Source organism: Lolium perenne, chromosome 4 (assembly GCF_019359855.2).
Source record: "Lolium perenne isolate Kyuss_39 chromosome 4, Kyuss_2.0, whole genome shotgun sequence".
NCBI classification, from domain to species: domain Eukaryota; kingdom Viridiplantae; phylum Streptophyta; class Magnoliopsida; order Poales; family Poaceae; genus Lolium; species Lolium perenne.
This window is the reverse complement of record NC_067247.2, coordinates 238,058,568-238,084,223: the sequence shown is the minus strand read 5'-3', so window position 1 is coordinate 238,084,223 and position 25,656 is coordinate 238,058,568. Positions and strand designations below refer to the sequence as shown.

Here is a 25,656-nt window from a genome sequence, read left to right as displayed (position 1 = left end):
ATTCAAATGGACGGTCTAGATGAATTCAACTCGGGTGGGGCCGACAGTGCCGGGGTGAGCCTAGCGGCAGTGCCGGCCAAGTGCTGCTGCTGCGTCTTCTGGAGGCAAAGCCAGTGTGAGGAGGGCGGCAGTGTCGGTCTGGGTCGGCAGTGCCGGGGTGTATTGGCCGGCAGTGCCAGGGTGCGTAGTTTCTTTGAAGATTTGTAGGTACACGGTGTTCTCGTTGAACACCTCAAGATCGGAAGATCAAGATCGAAGCTATAGTTGTCGATAGACGTAATTGATAGGTCTTCTGGTTTTGTGTGTGTCGTGAGTCGACATGGTTGGAGAGGCCTTGAAAAGACAATGAGAAACATGGTTTCTCTGCTTAACCGGTAGTACCGGTGTTGGTTGCGGTAGTACACGTCAACTGCAACCTTGTTGACCGTACTACCGCTCCCTTCTGGAAGCGGTAGTACCGGTCAAGGTACCGACGACGATACCGTCTTTTAGGGTCGAGTTTACAGTACCCCTGACGGTACCCCAACCGACACTACCGCTTGAGTCACCCTTGATGGTGAAACGCGTTAGTACCCATCACGTACCGATGAGGTACCGGTTAAGGGAAACATGCGGTGATACCGGGTGCGGTGCCGCTCTGGTACCGGCCAGGCATCCAGTGCTTCCCGAACCCATGCCGGTACCTTGACAGTACTAATACCGGTAGTACCGATTGGAGCCCCACGTGTCCTTCTCAGAAGGCATATGTAAGCCCCTGAGCGGTAGTACCGCTTCACCAAGCGGTAGCACCGGTTGAGCGGGATCTGTGCGTAACGGTTGGATCTAAGGACCACTATAAAAAGGAGTCTTCTTCTCCAGCTTGAACGAGATCTTTTCCACTCTCTTCTTCATTGTTGCTGAGCTCAAATCTAGAGGATCTCTCTCCTCATCCAACCAATCATTCCATACTTTGAGGAGTGAAGGAGGAGGTCTCTCCTCATCCAACCAATCATTCCAAGAATTCACCAATCCCAATAAGAAATCACAAATGGGTTGGGCCTTTGGTGGGCTGCATGGGCATAAGGGGCCACCCGTATCCTTTCAATCTCTTTTCTTCTTCTATTTTGAACCGTGCTCTCTCGTGCCTGCCCTGCCACCCGAAAGAAAAGATAACCTGCGCCGCCGGAGCGTGCAGCCCAACCACCACCACCGCCGCCGGAGCCTCGGCTGCCGCTCTCCGGCATCTCCCACGGAGTGTCTGGCCTCCAAATGCTTCGCCGTTGTCACCTCCTCCTCGGTGGCAGCAGACCTCCCAAATCTCTGCCGTCGTGCAGCTCCCCCTCTCCTCGGTGGCATTCTCTCAAACACCTCCTAAGCATCCGTGCCGCCGTCTCCCACGCCGCGGCAGACCCCTGCTCCCTCACGCTCCACTTCCTCCGCAATTCCTGCGGCCTCTCCGAGCCCGCCGCCACCAAGGCGGCCGCGCGCGTCCACCTGCGTTCCACCAAGAAGGCGCACGCCGTCCTCGCCCTCCTCCGCGGCCTCGGCCTCGCGGGCTCCGACATCGCCCGTGTCGTCGCCGCCGCCCCCGATTTGCTCAACTACCGGGCCGACGTCACGCTCGCGCCCAAGATCGACTTCTTCCGCCGAGACGTCGGCCTCTCCGACGCCGACATCCGCCGCATCCTCCTCCTCGACCCGTACCGCGTTCTCTGCTACAGCCTCGCTAACCGCCTCCGCCCCAACTACCTCCTCCTCAAGGAGCTCCTCGGCACCGACCAGAACGTGGTCGCCGCAGTCAAGCAGTGCTCGGAGTTCCTCCACGGCAACGTCCAATCCGAGCTGCTCCCAAAGGTCAAGATCCTCCGCGAATATGGTGCCACGGACGATGTTATCATCAAGCTGCTCACCAAGCACTCCAGGTCGCTTAACCACAAGTACGGAGGCTCCCTCTTTAACGACACCTTTGCCGCCATCAAGGAGCTCGGGGTCAGCCCGTCCCACGGCATCTTCCCGCACGCCTTTGGGGTGTTAGCTCGCATGTATCCCTCCGGATGGAAGCGCAAGATGGACAATTATCTCAGCTTGGGGTGGACTGAGGAGCAGGTGAAGCAGGCCTTCGTGAGGCACCCATACTGCATATCTGTGTCGGCTGACAAAGTCAGGCTTATCTGGCAATTCTTTGCCGATAAGCTTGGCTGGACCCCGGAGTATGTTTCGGCTAGCCCGATGCTCATCTCGCTCAGCTACGAGAAGCGCATCCTACCAAGGTACAGGGTGCTACACATATTGGTGTCCAAGGGTCACATCAGAAGCATCCGAATAGCCCATCTCATTCTGGGGGAGAAGAAGTTTGTGGACAAGTATGTCACCAATTACCTGGAAACGATTCCTCAACTACTGGAAGCTTACAGAGCTGGGACAGACAGTGCTGTGACTGCCAAGTAGCTGGAGGATTCTGCTGCGTTCTACCCTGCACAAAGGCACTGTCTCACCCTTCGCCTCAATTGTTATTTTTTGTAAGTTGAATACATTTCCTTTGTTTCTGAAATCAAGCCATGCAATGACAATGCACCTGGATCAAAGAATACAAACTTATATCATGCTTGCTATGTCTATCTCTATTTCTGACAATTTCACATTTGAGTGGTAGAGATGACTGATGGATGACATGCCTAGAAACTGATGCAAGCAGGGCATAATATTTCACTAGATCTTAATATAGTATACACGCTTCGTGGGGTATTATAAAAATCCGGCCTAAAGTACCAAAATATATTCTTGCAAATAAGATGTGTAAAATGTGATTGAAGTTTCCCATTGCCGTTGGAAGTTCAGGCTATTGAGAAGTTGCTATGCCATCATGTTATAGCTGAACGGCTTTGTTCTGACAAGCACATGATAAAGATACATTTCTGGTCCAAAAACAAATAACCACCACGTGGCTGTGGGTCCACTTATCTGCAAGGGACCTAATGGTCCATCATCATTATCTCCATCTCGGAGATCTGTTCGAGACTAGTCGAACCATATCGGATATCAGGAGAAGCAGCTGATTACTAGTCCATAGAGTGTGTACCAAATTGGGAGTGGCACATAATTGGTAAATTGGTGGCTGTCACTGTCAGTTCGTATCAGTTTAGGTTATAATCCAGTGTCACATCCAGTTTGTATTCATCAAGGAATCCCTACTTGCATATAGGGATTTAAGCTGTACTAAGCAATCAGGCAAGCAATAAATTTAAAGAATATCAGGCTCCAATCTAAAGCTGATGTCCTCATCCAGGCGTTGCCATCACAACAGGTTAGAAACCCAAGATACCACACCCAAAGCCTCACCTTGAACTGATCACGGCAACTATGTTCGAGACCTGACATACTTCTTACATTGGATTGTTGGCGAAATAGGTTGAGTGTCTGGAGACGAGTCAGATTAGCCTCATAAGCAGCTATGTGTTGCAACTTATGAAATCAACCAGGAGATTTAGTCCTTTCTACTTCAAAAGTCATCTATTCCATATGTGGTTTATGTCTCATCGTCTCTGACGCTCCCTATCCTCTTATCCCAGCTCCCTTGAGATGCGCAGTACTGCAGTCCCAGCCCTCTTATGTATGGTATCTATCCCATCATTAGTTATGATTCGTGACATTATGACTCCTTATTACCAAAGCACCAAATGTATTCTGAACACAATCCATCTTGCTTTATTTGTACAAGCTCTCCTTGGAGTAAGCACTAATATTTTAATTGGCTGAATTACAATAAACATGGACAATACACGTGACGTTGTTTTTTAGGGCATACCAGGCTCCATGTATGCTGAATTAATCTCTTTATTAAAAGGTCTGAGCACAAGCTTATTCAGAGTATTTTCAAATTAGTATATTTCACTATTTCAGTCTACGATGGGTGCTTATCCTTGGTGAGTCAGAGTTGCTATATGCAAATGGACAATTTTGGTCATATGCAGGATAATTGACATAGGAATAAGTTGTGATTGTGTAGTACAACTTTTCACTTAGAGGAAGTTCTGTGAAAAAATACTGTAACAAAGTTGCCAAGGTCTTCAGTTTGTTGTTGTGGAACTCAAATGTAAGAATTTGGCATGACACCGAGTTTTTTTTTTGTTCATACAATCTCATCAGCTTATGTTTGCAAAGTATAGATAGAAGCAAACTGCACCATGGTGTCTAAGCTTGCAGCTTTGTGTATATTGTACTCAAACGTCAAAATCTTCCTGACATGTCACTGAAGTTGTAATCCATATGAACCCATTCACTTATTTGTAGATTGAAATGTGACACAACATTTCCCATTACTATTAGGCTATTACAATAGAAAAAATAGTAAACGTATGTGGATATTCTTCGTTGTTGCAAATTATTGGTCTATTAGATGAGAAATGTGTGTTTATGCTTTTTGATTATTGAACTAGCAGATGGTTTAATTGAAAACATAATAACTTTCAGGACTCTCAGAAAATAGTTTTCTGGAGTTTAAGCAACCGCATGATAAAACTCTAAACTATGGGCGATGTAGTTTACTCTTTTTTGTAGGCAGGTGCGATTTACGCTATGTGGCTTCTCTTTATATGCAATTCAATATGCGTCTTTACGGCTTATGATTATTTTTTAAGCCTGGAATTACATCGGCACTCTACTTAATGCAGTCTGCAAATACTCTTCATATGCAACAACTGTAATTAGCAGATTGTAAATTGGCAAATTAACTGTAGAAGTTTCCCCTAGTGTCATTGTTTCATAGAAATTTCATAGGATATGTCTTGCCTCTTTTCATTTGCATGATCCCAAAAGCAGGAATAGGATAAACACAAGATTGAATGGGTAATGTCCACTCAAATCATATAGGATTGAATTTGCATTAAAGTTCGTTTGATTGCACCACAGGAAAAAAGGATTCCTTCCAAGTGGTTGGAGTGGATGTAAAATTTTCTTTGAAATACAGTGCAAAGGAATCGTAGGGAAAATTTTCTATAGGATTTAATCATACGACTCAAACAACCCACATAGGAAAATATTCCTCTAGAATTCCTATGAATATCCTTTGGAATAAAAGAGGCTTTGAGGATTCAATTCCTTAGGATTTTTTCCTACGAAGCTTGTTAGGTTTGTAGGATTGGAAACCATAGGAATATTCCTATGGTCTGGCTTCGCATGCAACTCCAAAGAATTTTTCCCTCAGATGCAACCTTAAGGAAGTTTTCCTTTGTTTCACGACTATGGCATACACTTAATCCTGAAAAAAGAAAAAAAGAAACCTGCACTTTCCCAAATGACATCTATTACATGGTCCTGTGTTTTCAATTCTTGTACTGTTACGGCATGGTAACCATTAATTTTTCCTATTCTTGGTTCTTTAACTTCTACGAACCAAAGAGGCCCTAAACTGAAAAATAAGATGGACTGAAGGGGTGGGGTTTCTTGGGATCGGTACACTATATCCTTTGCGGTCCTTGAAGATGTCCTGCCTGGGGTGGAGTGTCACCCCGGAATAAGTGTGGGTGGAAAGTTCAATGCATTTTGATCCCTTGGGTTATGGTAGATTTTTGGACCCGCATAATCCTATGAGCGAAACTGTTTCTCTTTTGGTCTTTCCACAGCAAGTAGAAGTCTGTTTACTGCGCTGCTTGTCATATCCACCACTTTAGTAGTAAATGAACGTTTCATCCAAAAGAGTTGCGGTAACATACAAAGAACTTGCACTATGAAAGGGTCAGGTTTAAGCTCACGATTTACTAGTTGCTTGGCAAGTGCGCAAACATTTGTAACTTCAGTTGAGTAGGCAGTACAGCTGTTTTTTTTAGGAAGCTAATCTTGGACATGCAATGCAAATTATTGTAGAATTACTGTATTTGCTGCTCTTAGACCTTAGGCCATTGAATTGCAATCTCTTCTAGGATCCGAGTGGTGCTATTTTCTTAGTTCAAAACTTCCAGCTGTAGTATGTCAATGTTTTTTGTCACTGCCCTTGAATGATAGTCAGAAGTTGGAAAAAGAGTTGATACTGATTTAAGTCGTGCTACAGTCAATAATTACTATGTATTGGTTGGTAGTCAGTTCGTGATTTCTCTTGGTTTAGTGGTTAATCTGCAGTTCTGCACACATTAGGTCATGGTCCACATTATATCATCCCTTAAAGCTAGAACTGTCCAATTCTAAAAATTCCATTTATTCTATCAAAGTCTTCAAGGCATTAGCAAGTCTAAAGATTTATCTGATTTCCGCAGCTCGTTGACTCAGGACACTGAAGCTCATTTTACTTCAAAATTGGCTGGAGCACATTTTCCTTCAAGATCCGGCTTATAAGATCGGTTTGAATTGTGGATACTAGATACTAACATATAATCTCCGTGTATTTCTTCTAATGCATTGTATCATTCTTATCAAATGTGGGTTCATCTCAGCTTAGCACCACATCAATTTCTTCCATTATAAGCAAATATGATCGTCTATATGACCAATTATGTAGGTAAAATATTTCCTTCCCATCTGAACATTCAACTCTCTTACATTGCACCATCGATGATCAAATTTAACTCCATTGCTTTAGAGAACAAGTTGATTGCTTTACTGTTTGTGGCTTTGTGTGTATATTTGCTACTCCATCCGTGCCATATTAGTTGCCGCTGATTTGGATGTATGTAGACACAGCTATAATATCTAAAGGGTAATTTTCTCAACATGCAAGCTATCCACCTCACCAAACATAACACCTCATCATTTTAATTTCAATCATTTTATTTAATTTTTGTCATCCCTTCGGCTGTTCCATCTCTTCGCGTCTAGATTTAATTACTTCCACTGTTCCACCACCGCACAGCCTAGGATCTGAAACTGAAGATAAAACACAACAGTTGTCCATCTTTATTTCCATGTAAATACAAAAGAAACGGTAAAGGAGGCCGAGTGGCCATGTTTGGTTTTAAATAGCTGGCGCAATTGTGCGCTGATGCTCACATCGCTTATAAACGCAACACCGCGAGCCTCCAAGCAACATTAGAAGCCAATCAAACATGTTTCTCCCGGAACCATTGCCTATATCGGTCTCTCCTCCAGGCACCATTCGATGTCCACAAGCATGCCACGAATTCTTGTACCAGATCGATGTGGCGTGGTTAGGGCCAGGGAGGGTGTGGCGTGGTTGCTGACATTCAGTCCCATGGCAGTGCGGCAGGTCGGTAGCTGCTAGCTTTGGCAACCAGCTCGCTTATATTTGCATGGGCGACATCATCTAGTCTGTCATAAAGCATGTTTAATCTTGGAATCTGTGATGGTATCAAAAGATTTGGATCGGGCCATTAGCTAATTATTTGCATGCTGGATGATGCGCATGAGAAGGTTCAGAATCACTTTTCTATTGGGTTCGGTGTATGACTGATCGCTTGGATTGGGTGACGCCCAGGAAAAGGTGCAGGCTTGCCTATTCTGCTGTAATATGCTGCCTTTTCCAAAATCTATAGGCCTCTGCCAATGTGTCACCCTTCCTTTTTTCTTTTGCTTCAGGCTTTCTTGATTACTATATGACTGAATGCTCAATCCCATTGTTGTTTCCCGTTCGACTGTTCACTGTTGTCTACAAGAATTGTATTCATCTCTGTGACAAATGCTATTTTTCCATTTACACATCAGCCTATTTGGATGTGTGGAAATGATACAATTAGATTTCTCTTATAAAAGGGTTGAGCACATATGCTTTACACATTCTTAGGCGGTGTATTCAAGAGTATGCAAAATCTTGAATGGAAATTCTGTTCTAAACCACTTATCTCTATGAAGCCAATGTGTCAATCTATAGTAGGCATTTCCTGATATATGATACAGATGCCTACTACATGGCAGGTAAGCATCAGGCTATGCGCCTCTCTTATTTATTAACTTTGACCAATTTGCTTGACGGATTGCATCAATGTTTCCCTATTTGTTGCATATGAGAATTTCTCGCCCTCTGATATTTGAAACTTCATTTTCTCCTTCACGTAACTGTTTACAAGATCTTTTGTTTCTTTTAAATAATGACAATTTTTCTCTGTAACCTTAGACTGCCAGCCTCCTTTAAAAAAAAGAGGAGATTAGCTTCCTTTTGATGTTTCTTTAATTAAATTCATATGTTTGGAACTTGAGAGTTGTTGCTAGCTGCAAAATCTTCACTTCATTGATCTTAGTTCTGTGCAATATGTCCCTGATCTTAAACCCATGTTCTCATGATCGAACACCCTGGAGAGCTACATATTCTAAATTTCTAATATGATAAAATTCTTTATGTTCTTCCCTTTGACCATTGTGTTGTTAGTTCAGACCAAGTATCTATGTACCTTTGCCCATCAATATTATTACAAACTACTTCCTCTGTTCTAGCTTGCTAAAAGGTGTGATATTAGTAAACGGTGGAGTATTATTAGTCACGTTGCAATTACCATTTTTTCGCAAAAAACTTGTTAACAACTTTTCCGCAGACACCTATATTGCTATTGTCCACATCAGTCATCTAGTTTTGTATATAGATATATCCGAATCTACAATAACTAATATGGAGCGGGGGAGTATTTATTGGTATGTGATAGTTGTCTAGTTGGTACATGAATGTTGTCCCACTGAATCTTTCCCTGAATCATTTCTGTCGATGCTACTGTCCTCCAATTACTTCGACCATTCTCAAGTCATTCAGTTATGGCTGATTATTTGTATGCTGACTGAATTATGAAGAGATAGATAGAGCATAAAACAGCAACGTACACAATCAAGACAAGGGCATAAACTCGGCCCAAAAACATATATGGACATGAATTTGCAACTTGTGTACCATTCAGTCAGTGATTCCTAACGAAATACTCGTTTATGCCCCACTTCTCATTAAAGATAAGCAGTAGAATGAGACAGTTGGGAATGCTTGCTGAAGACTAATAGCACTGCACGTACTCAAGGATCGAAAGAGGAACAAGATGACAAAAGGAGGCTGTGCAGTTGCAGGATGATTTTATGACATTTCTTTCTTCCAATTTTTGTGCATGATGAACAACGTTGGCAACTCGGGCGCCTACCTCGGTACTGCCCACTCGCCTCCTGGACCCGCCCGCCAACTTGCTTGGTAGTCTCAGATGCCTAGTGTTAGGCGTGGCTTCTCCTATTTTTATGGTCTACTTTTAACTCGGTACTATTTTTTTTTAGGGCATGAAGAGATTTCTGTTCTAGGTACACTCTTTGGATGTTTGACTTTCTTTGACCTGCTTTATAAAAAGATTTTTTCATCACTTTCTATCAGTTCAGGCATTTGTGTTTTATGTATATGTAAAACGAGACAAAACCCTATTTCGAGAGAAATATCCAAGTCTAATCTTTGCCTATTGCAGTCAAACCTGGTTTACATGTCCTACTAGTCTTGTGGTGAAAAAGGATCAGTATGTGCCAGGATCAGCAAGTTGAGGGTTTGAGATTCTAGGATTATGAATTCAAGGATTGTATCAGGCTCCGTCTACGATTTGTTGAAATCGGTATTTTCTCGTTCTGATTTGTAATCCAAATCGGTGGCGACCAGTAACTCTGCACCGTGTATTATAGGTATGTGCAGAAAGAAGTATAGTCGGATACCGTATTATAGCTAGTGTAGGAGAAAGAAGTATACTCGGAGGCGTACTCCGTTGTTCTTAAACACCAACCTCCAGCTCCAAACCCCATCGACTAAACCGAGCCACCGCGACACGCGATTCCCTTGGGGCAGGGGGGAACTAGTAGAAGTCGAAGCAGTCCGCAGCCAGCACCGCCGCCGCATCCCGATTCCCGCATCCGATGGCGTCCCCGTCCACTCCGGCGCCATCGCGGCCGCAGCGCTCCCCCGACGAGGTCGAGGACATCATCCTCCGCAAGATCCTCCTCGTCTCCCTCACGCCCCCGTCCTCCCCCAACCCCGCCGTCGCCTACCTCGAGCTCACCGCCGCCGAGCTCCTCTCCGAGTCCCGCCCGCTCCTCGCGCTGCGCGACACCGCCGAGCGCGTCCTCATCGACCGCCTCTCCCTCCCGGACCCGCCCGCCACCTCGCCTCCCCCCTTCGCCTTCCTCGCCGCCGCCTTCCGCCGCGCCGCCGACGAGGCGCGCAAGATCTCCACAATCCGCGACTCCGCCCTCCAGGCGCGCCTCAAGGCGTCCATCGCCCACATCCGCGGCCTCATCCTCTCCTACGCGCGCATCGTCGCCGGCAACCCGGACACCTTCCCCTCGCCCCCCAATGCGCCCCACCCGGCCGCCGAGCTGCTCATCTTTCTGCTCGCCGAGGCCGCCGACTCGCTCGACCCTACCCCGGCCCCCGGCGCCCCGCCGCCGCCGGGCTTTCTCGACGAGCTCCTCGGGAACGCCGACTACGAGGCCATCGAGCCGGTCATGGCCGAGCTCTACGAGCGTCTCAGGCAGAGAGTAGACAAGGTATCAGCGCTCGGCGACTTCCAGCGCCCACTCCGTGTGCTCAGGCGGCTCGTGGGGATCCCCAATTGCGCCAAGGCTCTAGTGGAACACCCCAAGTGGATTCCCAAGAATCAGATTATGCTCATTGGGGAAGGGAGAGTCATGGAGCTCTACAGCTTGCTCGGAGCCTTCTTCCACGTCAGCGCTATCCCTGACCGCGAGTTTGCAAGCCAGCCTGATGTCGGGTAAGTGCTCCTACCGTCGATTCATTCATTCAAGGGTTCGCTTAGATAGCGCAAACTTTTCTTGTGGGTTGTGCTAACTTCCATCAGAATTCAGAACTGCCCTATGCTTGGAGATTTTTCTAAAGACTTGTCCTTTCGTATGGGAAGATAGTTGCCATATGTAAAAGTTAGGTTTTTTATTGTTGAACATCTGCTGCTTAATTCAGACTTGAATGTTGGGAGGCCTTTTACCCCTACTTACATCTATGTTCAAGCATTAAGCTTCAAATTAACTGTACTGTGCAATAAACATGCTTTTTTTTTTATCAGGCAACAGTGCTTCTCCGAGGCATCATCACGCCGTCCAGCTGACTTGATGTCATCTTTCGCAACTATCAAGAGTGTTATGAACAACTTGCAGGATGGACTAAGGGATATTCTTCTAGTGCTGCTTAAAAATCTGGATACTCGAGACAAGGTCCTTGAGTATCTAGCAGAGGTGATAAATAAAAATGTGGGAAGATCTCGCATGCAGGTAACTGCCAAATTGACCACATGATTCATTTGACCATACTCCATTCCTTGCCTCATGTTTTTCACTTGTATCTCTGGCTAGGGTACAAATCAACTAGGATATCTAATTTTTACTTAAAGGCAATGTATATCAGATTCTGTAGTGCTAAGTTATGTTCCTAGCTCATATGGCGAGATAAATATACAAAATAAGGCTGGCATGGCCTGGCTTGGCTTGAAAACGTTGTGATGATACTATGATACGGCCGATGGGCCATAAGTGATCACAACTTAGATGAGATGGAAACTCTTAGAGCATCCCTAGTGGTTCCTCTAAAGGGCCATCCAAAGACATTTAGATGGTCGTGAGGCAAAAAGAGGCTCCCAGTGGTTTCTCTATCTCGTCCTCTAAATTTAGAGGAGCTCCCATATCCTCGCTCCATCCTCCAAATATAGAGGATGAAGCCACGACCATCGAAGCCAAATTGCTGCCCCGCGCTTTCCTTCCCGCGCGCATCTGGAGACCAAAGAAGGCGGGAGCGTCTCCCGCGAGGTCGCCGTCGCCGTCGCTCCACTCGCGGGGGCTCTGGGCGGGGCCGGTGGTGGCGCTGGGCGGCGGTCGAAATCGGACCCCGACGCTGGGCGGCGGCGTTGGCCGCGACGCTGGGCGGCGGTCGAAATCGAAGGCGGTGGCCGAAATCGAGGGAGGGCGGTGGCGCTGGGCGGTGCCGGTGGTGGCGCTAGGTGGCGGCCGAAATCGGACCCCGACGCTAGGCGGTGGCGCTGGGCGCGGTGCTGGACCCCGACGCGGACGGGGCAATCTTCTCTGCTAGTTTTTGTACTGTGCTCCTAGTTTCTGTAGTATACTGAAATATGATTGAATTGCTGTTACTGAAATATGAATTGCATTGCCTATACTGAAATGTGATTGGATTGCTGTTGTTTGAAATATTACTAAACTATATGAGAGAGAATTTAGATGTCCTAGATATAGAGGAACCACTGAAAAACTGAGATCATCTAAAAAGGAATCTTTATAGATAGTCATCTATATGGAGATATAGAGGATCTCATTTAGAGGAACCACTAGAGATGCTCTTATTTCTTATTGGTTGTCTTCTGAATAGTACAGCTCATCTCTTTGCATGGATGAGGTTTGTAACCTTTAACCAGAGAGTCTAATCAAATAACCAACACAATCCATCTTTGTCGGAGTCAAATCTATCTTAATCCTCAAACATAGATGTACTAATCAGCCAGCACTAGGAGGAAGATGTGCCTACTGCCTGTTGCGCGGTTGCCCCGTATCTATTGGTTGGGTCATGTCCTAGATGTATTACAAACATGCTTTGTCGACTGCCTGATAGTTGTGGTGTTACAACCCAACAAGTCCTTAAATGATTGTATTACTTAACATGTTCTATGGCTTATTTGCTTGAGTTGAAGTAATCAGCAAAACTGTTTTCCGATCCTGTTACTGCTATTCCATTCTATAGTAGTCTCATCCTGTGTCCTGTGACAGGTGGACCCTTTAAAATGTGCTAGTTCGGGTATGTTTGTCAATCTTAGTGCTGTGATGCTCCGTCTATGTGAGCCTTTTTTGGATCAAATGGAGTCTAAGAAGGACAAGATTGATGTCAAGTACCTGTTCTGCAACGACAGAATCAATTTCAAGTTAGTTTCTTCTTTCAGATTTATTGTGCAAACTTTAGCAGAATACATATTTTTTCTTGATTTTAGTAGCTAATACATTTGCTTTTCCACTGTAGAGATTTGACCGCAATAAATGCCTCTTCAGAAGAAGTGTCATCATGGATAGAGAGCTGGAGCTATGCACATGCTCAAGATGATTCCAGTGGAGTGGCTCGCTCTGTGGAATCACAGGAATCCACAAGCTCGGGCAAAAGTAGCTCAGTTTCTCTTCCTTCTAAAGGAGGGCCACCAGCGAGGGGCTCAAAAAAAGAGAATTTCTCTTTTATTTGTGAATGTTTCTTCATGACGGCAAGGGTACTTAATATGGGGTTGATGAAAGCTGTAGCAGACTTCAAACACCTCTCTCAGGTTTGGAGATGCTGTTTCTACTCCTGATATATGTTCCTTTTTATGTGATGTGATTTTTCTTTGTATACTTCATGATTTAAGTACCGCATTTAGATTTATTGTTGACCCATCAGAATAGCTAATCAGTATGTAGCTTGCAAGATGCATGCAGTTTCTAGCAAATTACTTAGACACTGGCATGCCTTTTCTTCTCCCCACTGAATACCTGTCATTCTTTGATCCAAATTTAGGATCTCGCAAGATATGAAGATGATTTGGAATCAAATAAAGTATTGAGAGAACAATCAGACAGTTCACCACAGCTTGAGCAAGATATAAAACGCTTGGAGAAGATAGTCGCGGTTTTATCACAAGAGAAGTACTGCTATGAAGCTCAGATAATAAGAGTATGTTCACATACCCTTTGGATTTTATGCTTGATGTGTATTATTCATCCAATTACATATTCATGCAAATCATTTTCAAACAAATTTTGGAACTCAAGAACTTGTCTGTAGTGTGATATGCCCATTACTTTATATAATGAAAATTTGACATACCAGCCTCTCTGCTGCATTAAGATCAGCATAACTATGACACATTTGATTCTACAACAAGTAGCAAGTATAAATTTCTTTATGTAAATTGTCTGTAATTCTTGGTGTGTATTATCTGGGTTGAGGCTGTTAATGTTCTGTTGCTGATTCTGTCTACTGTGAATATAGATTATAAATCCTCTTAAGGTTCTTTTCTGTCAGAAAACTGCTATAAATCCATTCTTATGGACGTTCTAGTTTTACATTCATGGCGTCTTGTATTTTTTTCATGTTAGCTGCTGCTTTCATTTAAAATTATTATGCAACGCTGATAATTTGTCTTTCAACAGGACGGTGCATTTCTTCAGCGTGCACTATCTTTCTACAGATTAATGGTATTGTGGTCAGTAGATCTTGTTGGCGGATTTAAGATGCCTTTGCCATCACAATGCCCTAAGGAGTTTTCTTGCATTCCGGAGCATTTTCTTGATGATGCAATGGATTTACTTGCTCTAACCTCTAGAGTTCCTAAAGCTTTGGAAGGCTTCCCGTTGGTGAGCATCTTTACCAGTTCCCACAACTTATTCTTCTGATACCTAATTTAGGCCATCATGCCTGATTGATTACCAGTCTTGTCAATAAAGCTGCTTCTTATGGTTTATTGTTCCAATTCCCTTTTTTTTGAGTGACAGGATGACTTTCTCAATTTCAACATCATGTTCATGTCGAGTTCTTCTTACATTAAAAATCCTTATCTAAAAGCAAAGATGGTTGAAGTTTTGAACTGCTGGATGCCACAAAGAAGGTTCGTTGTTATACTAAATTACATGCTATATATTATTATTGATTGTAAGTCTGTGACTTAAATTCTCAATGTCATGCAGCGGCTTGAAATCCACAGCCTCGTTATTTGAGGGGCACCAACTATGTCTTGATTACCTAGTAAAAAACCTTCTAAAGCTTTATGTGGACATTGAATTTACTGGCTCCCATACACAAGTGAGTAACATGATTAGTTTTGTGTTTTTTTGTTTATTACTTCAAATCACCTCAGGGCTTATGATGTAATGACATTCTGAGCTTAACTATGCAGTTCTTTGACAAATTTAATATTCGACACAATATTGCTGAGCTTCTTGAGTATTTATGGGATGTTCCCAGTCATCGAAATGCTTGGAGACAAGTGAGTAATTCTTCCATGGTTCTATCCGATACAATTTTTTTTGCTACCCCAGCTTGTTGCTGAAAGCATTTCCAAATTTTCCTGCGACAGATAGCTAAAGAAGAGGAGAAGGGCGTGTATTTGAATTTTCTGAACTTCCTTATCAACGATAGCATTTATCTTCTCGATGAGAGTTTGAACAAAATTCTTGAACTCAAGGAAATAGAGGCTGAAATGGCTAACACTGTTGCGTGGAATAGCAGACCCGTTCAAGAAAGAGAGGAGCGTTTGCGTGTATTTCATCAGTCAGAGAATGTTAGTTGTTGATCTGCAATTACCTTTCATGTGTCATATGGTATTTGTTTAGCTACCTTATTTTAAACCGACGGTTTAACTGACTTTGGAGTTTGTGATATATGTTTTTTCAGATTGTTCGTTTTGATATGAAGCTGGCAAATGAGGATGTTGGGATGCTTGCCTTCACGTCAGAGCAAATTCCAGCGCCGTTGCTTCTTCCAGAAATGGTATTATTATGGAACCATATCCCTGAATCTGTCAATATGTTATAATACTGTATGTTATTATAATAAATTATACTCTGCAGAATTACCAGCTGATGAGCAATGAAATGATCTTTATTTTTGTTCAGGTGGAAAGGGTGGCAAGCATGTTAAATTACTTCCTCTTGCAACTTGCTGGTCCACAGAGGAAATCGTTGACCGTAAAGGATCCCGAGAAGTATGAGTTCAAACCGAAGCAGCTATTGAAACAGGTCTCATGGAGAGGTTTACCCTATTTGAGTTCAGTGCCTTTTCTAACATTTCGTTTTCTAACATTTCGTTTTCATCTTTGTTACTGTGCTTTTAAATTGTAGATTGTTACCATCTATGTCCACATCGCAAGGGGTGATAAGGAAGCTATCTTCCCTGCTGCAATCTCGAAAGATGGACGATCATACAATGAGCAGGTAATTTCTGCCTTATTTCTTGCACTAGAGCCTGGCCACTGTTCTGTTACCTGACAATTGTGTATCTATTGCAGTTGTTTGCTAGTGCAGGTAATATTTTGTGGAAGATCGGGGTAGATCCCCAAATCATACAGGAATTTACGCAACTCGCCAGTAAGGCAAAAGCTGCTGCCTCTGAGGCCTTGGATGCTGAAGCTATCCTTGGGGATATACCAGATGAATTTCTGGATCCAATTCAGGTACTATTTTAGTTACAAGATTTTAAGGTGAAAAGAACATACAATAATGATTATGAAACAGCAAAAAATCATACAACTGTTTCTTAATTTTCGCCTGAAGGCTGGCATGCTCCTGAAACAAGTGCATAACATATTTACAACATGTGTTCTTCCCAATCTAAGCCATACAGTGTAAACAAGCTTGTGTGGCCAGTAATATTACTAGGGTTGACTATGGTGTTTGTAATTCTTTATGATCTATAAGCTAATACTATATCTTTTATGTGTTTAATCCGGAAGTTACCATATTTGCTACTTCTGCTATATGATTCTTTTCTTTTGCAGTATACTCTCATGGAAGACCCTGTGATACTACCATCGTCGCGGGTCACAATCGATCGTCCAGTTATTGTCCGGCATTTGCTCAGTGACAGTGTAAGTGCTGCATTCATGAATCGCACTGCTCTCCGTACAATCTCGATACAAACTGCCGGGGCTATGCAGCGGCACTCATCTGATGTACTATGTTGTTTTGACAGACCGATCCGTTCAACCGGTCCCATCTCACACAAGACATGCTGTTACCAGACACAGATCTCAAGTTGCGCATCCAAGAGTTTGTCAGGTCTCAGCAGTCCAGGAAACGGCCAGCTGCCGACTCCAAGATGGGGGAGCCTGATGGTGCTGTTGATATGGTCGAATGAACTGCGCGGAGCTGGGATAGACATTTTTTTGCGAAACATGTACTATGCTATTCATCAGGCATCAAGTCTATTATGTTGGTTCTCCCTACTTCTGCCCCTGCCTCAGTTCTTTGTAAATGTTGTAAAACTGATCTCTGCCAATCTAAGTTTAGAATACAGATGTAATGACATGGCAAGAAAAAGAACATGTACTGTGTCGGTGCATTGGTCATTCGGTTATGGGAAGTCCACTTGTATAAACGTTACGTTTCATCATCTTTCCACTGTGACAATGGTGATTGTTCCTCGTCAATGTGGTAGATGCTGAAAAGGATAAACTACCAATACTACTGCTCCCTCTGGGCCAAATTAGTTGGGGCAGCAGCTGCGCCAATTAATTTGGACCAGAGGGAATACCTTTGCATTTGGCAGCATTCAGTTTTATAACAAGGTTTACCAACAATCACTGTCTCTTTTTAGACGGGAAAACTGTTACTCCATCAATATGCTCTTTTCATGACAGAAAAGCTATAATTGTCCTTCGATAAAGTGATTATAATCTGCACATTACATATTGATAAAGTAAGAGCATCTCCAACAGCCGCACTAAAAATCGGGAGCTAAAAAGCGTTTTGAAGTTGCTCCGCCGGATGCGGTATTTTGCGGCGCGTGCTCGGGCGGTAAAAGTGGTCTTCCTCCGGGCGCGCGGCGCGGCGAGAACGGCTAGTTTGATCTTTTTTGGTTCGAAACAAATCAAATAAAATAAACAAAACACGAAAAATTACGAAATATATTAAAAGTTTGATGTTACAACGACATTTTATTTAAACTACACTAAAGTCTACTCCGAGTCCCAGCCGAAGTCCGATGAGTGGCTGCTCGGAGTAGTGTCGGACACCGGAGTAGTTGTCCACTCGAAGGAGGAGGAGGGGATGATCGTCGGCCCGACGCCGTTTTTCTTCTCCTCCGCCCTCCTCGCCGCCTTCTCCGCCCTCTCCGCCTTCCTCGCCGCTGACTCCGCCCGGCACTTCTCGCGGTCCGCCTTCTTCTTTTTCGCCTCCGCTGCCTTCTGCTCCTCCTTCTGCGCGTAGAACGCCTCCATCGCGGCGATGTCCTCCGGGAACTGCCGCGCCCACTCGAGGCGGAGGCGCTCGTCCTGCTCCGCGATGCGGAGCCGCTGCTCGAGCTCGCGGTTGCGCCGTTGCTGCTCGCGCGTGACGGCCGGCGATGGCGGCGCGAGCATCTCCGCATGCTCCTGTGTCCACACATCGTGGAAGTTCATCTGGCGTCGGGAGCGGCCGAGGCGACAGGCGACGGTGTCGTAGGCGCGCGCCGTGTCGAAGGTGCTGAGCCGGATGCGCTCCTCGCCGGAGCGGATCTCGGTGTCGAAGCGGCCGCTCGGCTGCGCGCAAACGCCGCGGTAGCCGGAAGCGGAGCGGCGGCGCGGAGGCATGGTGTCGTCGGAGACGGAGCGGCGGCCAGGCGCGACGCGGGAGGCAGAGCGGCGAGAGGAGAGAGGCGGAGCGACACACGGGCAACTAAAGTTTCCGGACGGTTGGGTGCAGGCCCACGTGGCGTTTTAGCGCCACGCCAGCCGAAGCGGCAAGTTTCCCGCGCGGGATAGCGCAGCGGGTGCGGTAAACTTTTTAGCGCGCCTCTTTTTCGCGCGTTCGCCGAAGGTTCGTGCGGACGCCTGCACGTGCCAAACTGGCGGTTTTTATTGCTTGCCGCGCCTGTTGGAAATGCAATAATCGCTGGTCATTGTCTTGGCAAGTCATAATACTTTTCGTATATTCTGGAATGGAGGATGTGTTAGCGCTCTGGATTGACTAGCGCCATCAGACATAGCCATCATCAACACAGCCCATCAAGCTATCGGAACTCACGGTGGACTAGTAAGCTACAAGCCAACTGATCGGCTCACTCCGCATGCATTTTTCCTCGTGTTTGAACAGTTTTACACTTGACAAGTTTCACAACACGCATGTCCTTTTAAGGACTTCTGGAGTGTACAAATTGTAGACGAGACTTTTTGCTCTTCGTTTTTTTGAAGATGTTTGTCCTATCCTTTATGATAGTACGAGCAAACATTTTCTACCCACCATTTACGGAAGAAGGGGAGCACTAGTAGAAAAACGCACATTCGTACCGGTTCCAGTGTACCGGTTTCGTAACCGGTATAAAAAATCCGGTACAAAAGCCCCCCTCTTTTGTACCGGTTCCTTAAGAACCGGACCACCAGGAGAGCTCAGGGCCAGGGAGCAGTGGTACCGGTTTGTAATACGAACCGGTACCAAAGGTTTCCACCCGCGGCAGAGAAAATGCATGAATCTCTGCCGCGGCAGGGTTTAGGGTTTTTGGAGGGTTTAGGGTATCAGAGCGTTTCATATCGCGTCGATGCACCAGAAACGCGTTTGGGTTTACGCACTACATGAAGATCAAGGTGATGCATATCAAGTTGGTGCATATAATATAACACACATGTAATTGCATAAGATCGCAAATTAAGTAGTACATGCATGAAGATCGATCTTCATGCATAGTGGTACTCTCCGAGACGTACTCTATATATGTCTATTACATGTAGCATAGTGGTACTCTCCGACTCAAACTATATGTAACATATACATCTTCATTCATAGTGGTACTCTGCGAATGGTGGTAAGACGTCTCGAAGGAAAAAATCCCTCCAATTCCTCGCCTATTGCTATGAAGCGGTCCTCGATTGAGAGCTTGTTCCGCTTTCTTGCCAACTATAAAATAATAAGATACAAATGAATACATGAGCTATGTGTGTGTGTATATATATATCAAATCACAATCAAACAACTATTACTGAAACTCAGCACAACTTATGATAAGAAAATAAATTTGTGAATATTGTTTTCGTACCTCTTTATTTGTTTCATTATTCATTCTCTCGCTGACAATTCTGTGGATGTACTCGCAAACGTAGAATCCACAGAAATCAGTCCCTTGTGGTTGTTGCGGGCATTTCTTTACAAGAATATAATTCAATCAAACAATAGTCAAGTATGATAAATGTGTGTGGACCTAGGTAGTACTACTTACTTTCGCACGCAATCGCAGCTTCGGTTGCTATTCATGGGACTTATCTTCCTTGATGAAAGTTTCCCATACGTTGCCCGACAAAAGAAAATGCATAAAAGAGTTATCAATTAGTTGATAGCAGGAAATTAACGAAACAAACCGATAAGAATTGAAATTGCCTTCCGAGCATAAGAAAAAAAGACTTGTATAGTTCTGAATTTTTTGCTTAGTGAGTCAAAGACTTCAACTTCTCCATCATACATTTTGACGACGAGAAGAATAAAGTGAAACCTACGCACGCTTAAATATGTAGAAGTCATCAGTTAAAATTTTGACATACAGTGAGCAAAATATAATGTGTTATAAGAAAGTAAGACTCACCGGAAGTTACAAGGCCAAATTATTAGCCTTTTGTCACGTTGATGCTTCAAAAACCTTAGCAAAGTCTCCGGTGTATCCTTGTTATAGAGGGGTTTTTCTATGGTTCTAACATGCATTGTGTCCGGGTCAATGAACCAAATGTTCGTGATTTCGTCCCTTTTGCATTCGAGCATCTTCGATCTGCATAATATAGCGCACAAAAGATTATAATTTGCAGATAATGAACGAGCTGAGCTAAAGACTTGTCAAATTAAATAAATCACTTACAGACAATAACAACTGATGATAGATTTGTCGAGGGCCCGGAGATTGTATAACTGGAAAAGCTCGTTGAAGTCAACGTTCACACAGTATTCCTGGAAGTAGTGCTCTTCCCTAACTCGCACCATGATAGTCTCGGTCCCTCCCTTTGAGGCATTAGGGTACAACGAATGCAAGTTACGCATACATGTTGATAGCTTCCTGAGATTCTCGACCAAATCTTTCCCTTGAACAAATTGATATGCTCGTTCAGCGAAGGCGTAATCGGTTGTGTTTTGTAGAGAACTTTGAACGGCCTTCCTGTCAAACGACTTCAGAGGGGGGACCGATTGAACTGGTTGTTGTTCGAGCTGGTAGACTTGGTGTATCCCTTTTATCTCCTTGATACCCGATTGAATGGGTTTTGTCGCCTCGATCGTCTTGCCATATGACCTTTCAATAGAACGCCTATAGTCATATGGCGGCGATGGTACAGGGTCATATAGATTCTCAACGGTACGCACAACTTTCACCGGATCTAGTGTCTTCTCAAAAGGTATCTCTGGCACTTTCGGTGCAAAAAAGGCTCTCTGTTGTGGGTATACTTCATGGGTGTACCATCGACAGTGCCTAGATCTGGCAAGCCCGGGTGGCCCATAGACGGTGATGTGGCATGTGGCCCATCGGGCGGCCCAGTTGCTGTTGATCGTGAATGATGAAGTCCGGCCCAGGATCAGGGAGCCGGATCCTAATCGACCTTCGGATGAAGCCGGATCCGTGAAGGCCCATGAAGGGACCCGGATCCAGTACGACGTAGATGGAAGGCGGATCCTTGACGTACACGGCAAGACATTGTACCGTAGTTAGGCAACCTGTAATCCGGCTAGGACTCTCCATGTAAACCCTAGATCCGTGCGCCTTTATAAGCCGGATCCCGGGAGCCCTAGAGGCACAACCACAACTCATTGTAACAACGCAAAAGCGCCCAGATAATTCCAGACAAGCAGCAGTAGGCCCTGTCATCGAGCAGGTGTTCCGAAGCTGGGTAAATCGCGTACCACCGTCCCGAGTGCTCTCTGCCCTATGGCCCCTACTTCTTCTCCCCGTCGTGAGGATCCCTCCTCCGAGGTATTGTCGAATAGGCAACGACAGTTGGCGCCCACCGTGGGGCCTGCGGCGTCTGGAGGCCGGAACCGGGAGGGTTCCGCCATGGGAAGCTACGACGACTCCATCGCTGTGGGGCGCGTCCTTTACGCCGGAAACTTTCCGATCGTCCCTCAGGACGAGTGCTGGGTTCCGGCTAGGACCAACCCCACCAAGCTCTCCATCGTCCCAGTTGGCGGCATACACATCTTCATCGATGAAACCGTCGACTCCGACAGAAACGCCCTGGTAAGTAACGCTGACGCGACCGCCACTGAGCAGGACGCAGTCGCGAAGATCCGATCTGAGATGCCGGAACTCCCTAGGGAAGTTTCTGCCTTGGATCTGGAAAATTCAAAACCCACCCAATCCGCCCCTGAGCAGGAAACAACGGTGGAAGACCAATGCAGTTCCGCCTGGGTCTCCCAGGTGTTGGAAAAGCAAAGGTGTTACTTCGTGCACTACCTCACACATACCGCTGGAACCGCTCCTCCTCCGGAAGACGCAGGACCCATGCAGGTTGATGATGCCGGAACCGACGATGCCCCGGAACAGCATGAAGCTGCCGGAGGTAGCAGCGCACCAGATCAGCAAGAGGAGGCCGGAGACGTTGAAGAGTCAATCCTGGGCAACCTCGGTCCAGCTGCCAATTATACTTCATCCATGAACACGGAAGAATTTGACCAAGCATTGAAGGACCTGGAAGGTGAAAAGGAAGAGGATGCGGAATCTGCCCTGCCGAAGTAGGTCCTAGCGACCATAACTGGGTTAGGCGAAGACGCTGACGAAGAAACTCCTGCTGCTGCAGCCCTCCCGATAGTGTCCAATTCGGATACTCCGCCATCGCGACCTCGTCGCCGCGCTGCGTCGGAATCCGGAGAAGACAACTTTTCCGGGGAAAAATATTACCTGTCCCCAGAAGAGCTCGTGGAGCAAGCAGGCATTAGATCCCTAATTCACACAGAAGTCCTGAATAAGCCTATCACCCCGGAGGAAGCCGCAGATCCAGTAGCTCTAGAAGCAGCAAGAAGGGAGATGCTGGCTACCGCCAAGAAAATCTCCACCACCGCAGCTGCGATGTTGGAAGAAAGGCAAGAAGCCCGAGAGGTAATGGAAAACTTTCGCCAGCGCGAGCAGGAAGCTGTCGAATCCTTGCAGAAGGCCAAACAACTCCGAGAGCATTGGGAGGCCAAGATAAGGGAAGTTGATAAGATCCGGCGGGAAGCCATTGGCCCCCGCAAGATCACTTTCGCAACCCCCTCCAATATGCAGCCGCTCACAACTCCAAAGGAGAACATGCAGAAGGCTGCGGAGATCCTGAACAAGAAGAACGAGGAAATCGACATCAGATACCTCCGCACGCTCATTGCTTCAGCGGTACAGCAGCAAAGCAAGGCAGACACTTCGCGCAAGCTGGAGTCTAATCCAGACCTTTGCATATCCACTGCGCAAAAGGAAGCCTCAAAAAGCAAAAACCGCGACGACGAATCGCGCACCGGATCCTCGGTGCACAGAAGGAGAACCAGAGAACACCCAAATCCAATCCCTATTCCGTCAAAGACACCTCCGTCAGATCTGAGGAAGGGAAAGGATGCGATGTACACTGGTAGAGACAAGTACCGAAATCCGTCACCTCCGCCCAACGGGTACCCGCATCCTCCGCCTCCTCGCCGTCGTAGTCCAGCCGGAAACCCTAGGCCCCACGGGCCTGGCGGAATCAATATCCGCGACAACGTGGCCCCTCAGAGGAGCAGGACCAGGGAGCGTACGCCGGAGCCATGTCGGAGCAGGAACGATGAGCGCGACCCGGAGCCTCGCAGAAGCCGGAACGACGAAGGCGACCACCACCGCCGTGCAGGTAGCCATCGAAGCCGGAGTTAGCACCGCGAAGGAAGGAGAGAATCTGAAGGCGGAAGCAAGAGGTCGTATCGACCCCCTCGCAGATCTCCCTCCCCACCACCCAGCGGTGGAGGCGGAAGTGGAGGCGGAGGCGATGGCCGGAGATCTCGCTCGCGCTCAACCCCCCCCCCCCCCCCCCCCCCCGCAATGGCTCGCGTGACGCGCGGGAACGTCTCAATGAATACAGATCTGACTACATCGGCCCAAAGTGCTTTGGCAGGATGATTCGAGAGGAACCAAAGCCAAGGATGAACCTCAAGCTACCTGGAAACCTGAAGAACTATGATGGCACGGAAAGGCCGGATACCTGGATTGAGGATTACTACAATGTAGTAACCTTCGCCGGAGGAACCCCTAATATCGCCTGCCGCATGCTTCAGTTGTACCTTGTAGGTCCAGCCCGGATCTGGCTCAGCGACCTCGAGAAGAACTCCATCTTTTGCTGGTTCGACCTGAAGAACGCCTTCGAAAAGCACTTCAGAGGCACCTACAAAAGACCTGCTACAACAAGCGACCTGCAGGCCTGTATCCAGAAGAAGGGTGAAACATCAAGGAACTTCCTCACCCGATGGCTAGCAACCAGGAACGAGTGTGAGAATGTTGATAACACCACAGCTATGCACACCTTTATAGGTGGATTGCAGAGGCGAGGACTGCTGCGGCACAAGCTCACTTTCTTGGCCAACGCAAACAAACTGACTTTGGATGACATGATCTCCATTGCCAGCGATCATATTGCCGCCGATGACGACGCATGCGGAGATCTCGCAGCGACAACAATACCCCTGCATCAGCAAAAGAAGAACCGTGATAACGGTAACATAAGCGGCAGCAAGCGGAAGAATCCCCCCGATGACCAAAAAAGCGGTGAATCCGACATGGTCGCCATGGCTTTCCAACGCGGAGGTCAAGGAGGCGGAAGAGGCCGCGGCCGCAGAGGCGGAGCCGGCAGGGGCCAGCAACATGGTGACAAGGTCACCGCTGCCGGAACCCGCGCTCCCCAAACCTACGAGGAGTACAGAGACATGCCCTGCCTGGCCCATCTGGATCCGGCTACGGGAAAGACCACTCATACCAATCGCAACTGCAAATGGGTCAACGATCTAAAATCCGACCCGGAAGCACGATACAAACGAGCCCGCAAGCACCGCCCACGCGGCAAAGGAGGCAAGGGCAAGAACAAGGACAAGGAGGAAGACAGTTCCGAGGCGATGGACGAGGACGACGCTTCGCCGGATACCAAGGAAGGATCCGCAGCTAAACCCAACCCCTTTGGCAAAAAGAGCGTGGGCGCATACCACACCTTCCTCGGAACCCCAACAGTCCGCGCCATCAAATCACCTACCCGGATCTTGAACGCCACAGTTCCGGCTGTGCCGCAGTATGTCAGGTGGTCGGAAACTCCGTGTACGTTTGATAGGCAGGATCACCCTGCTATCATTCCGAAAGAGTGCTACACCTTGGTTGTGAGTCCCCGCATCAACGGATATGACTTCTCCAAGTGCCTCATGGACGGTGGAGCTAGCTTGAACATCATGTACCTGGAGACTCTGGAGCGGATGAACCTCACCAAGGAACAGCTCAAGCACAGCACCAGTGAATTTCATGGTGTAGTTCTAGGTAAAAAGGTGAATTCCATAGGCAACATCAGACTTCCCGTGGCCTTCGGCGATATCCATAATTTCCGCGAAGAGATGATCATGTTTGAAGTCGTGCCCTTCAAGAGCTCCTGCCACGTCATCTTCGGCAGGCCCGCCTACCACAAGTTTCAAGCAAGAGCGTGCTACATCTACAACAAGCTCAAGATTCCGGGTCCTAACGGTATGATCACCGTATCCGGAGACTACCAGAAGGCTCGGGAGTGCGAGATAGGCGAAGCCGCCTTCGTAGAGTCTGTGATATCTGGAGAGGAGCTGCGAGGTTACAGAGTCACGGTGGATCCAACAGAGATGCACACCACCAAGAAGCAAGTCTCCGAACAGAAAACCTCGTTCAAGGATGCGATAGAGACCAAGAAAATCGACTTCAAGAAAGGAGATTCCACTAAACAGGTCTCGGTCGGAGCTAACATGGACCCCAAATAGGAAGACGCGCTCGTCGAGTTCCTCCGCGCTAACATGGACATCTTCGCATAGCAGCCTTCTGACATGTCTGGAGTACCAAGGGAACTCGCCGAGCACTACCTTAACATAAATCCGGGGGCTAAA

At 46.5% G+C, this 25,656-nt stretch overlaps 2 protein-coding genes across 3 annotated transcripts; both read left to right on the top strand.

The window, feature by feature from the left end:
- The first annotated feature begins 1,123 nt into the window (after positions 1-1,123).
- Positions 1,124-6,467, top strand: LOC127332529 (uncharacterized). Of its 2 annotated transcripts, none has more exons than XR_007870513.2 (2): positions 1,124-2,498; positions 6,228-6,467. XR_007870513.2 is itself a non-coding variant. In XM_051358839.2 (2 exons), exon 1 carries the CDS (start codon positions 1,249-1,251, stop codon positions 2,425-2,427), a length of 1,179 nt encoding a protein of 392 aa, XP_051214799.1. In that variant the 5' UTR covers positions 1,124-1,248; the 3' UTR covers positions 2,428-2,462; positions 6,228-6,467. The 2 variants fall into 2 exon arrangements, 1 of the variants encoding a protein (XP_051214799.1); XM_051358839.2 differs by having other exon boundaries at positions 1,124-2,462.
- Positions 6,468-9,665: 3,198 nt separating this feature from the next.
- On the top strand, positions 9,666-17,048 carry LOC127332531 (probable ubiquitin conjugation factor E4). The gene is made up of 16 exons (XM_051358841.2): positions 9,666-10,637; positions 10,947-11,151; positions 12,652-12,803; positions 12,899-13,190; positions 13,421-13,576; positions 14,056-14,259; positions 14,398-14,510; positions 14,590-14,704; positions 14,799-14,888; positions 14,979-15,182; positions 15,296-15,391; positions 15,517-15,639; positions 15,742-15,834; positions 15,909-16,073; positions 16,398-16,487; positions 16,592-17,048. Exons 1-16 carry the CDS (start codon positions 9,784-9,786, stop codon positions 16,754-16,756), a joined length of 3,117 nt encoding a protein of 1,038 aa, XP_051214801.1. The 5' UTR covers positions 9,666-9,783; the 3' UTR covers positions 16,757-17,048.
- The last annotated feature ends 8,608 nt before the right edge of the window (positions 17,049-25,656 follow it).

Coding starts and splice junctions, on each gene's coding strand:
- LOC127332529 (XM_051358839.2), top strand. CDS start 1,249: ATGCTTCGCCGTTGTCACCTCCTCCTCGGTGGCAGCAGACCTCCCAAA.
- LOC127332531 (XM_051358841.2), top strand. CDS start 9,784: ATGGCGTCCCCGTCCACTCCGGCGCCATCGCGGCCGCAGCGCTCCCCC. Junction 11,152..12,651: donor TGGGAAGATCTCGCATGCAG/GTAACTGCCAAA, acceptor GTCCTGTGACAG/GTGGACCCTTTAAAATGTGC. Junction 12,804..12,898: donor AACGACAGAATCAATTTCAA/GTTAGTTTCTTC, acceptor TTTCCACTGTAG/AGATTTGACCGCAATAAATG.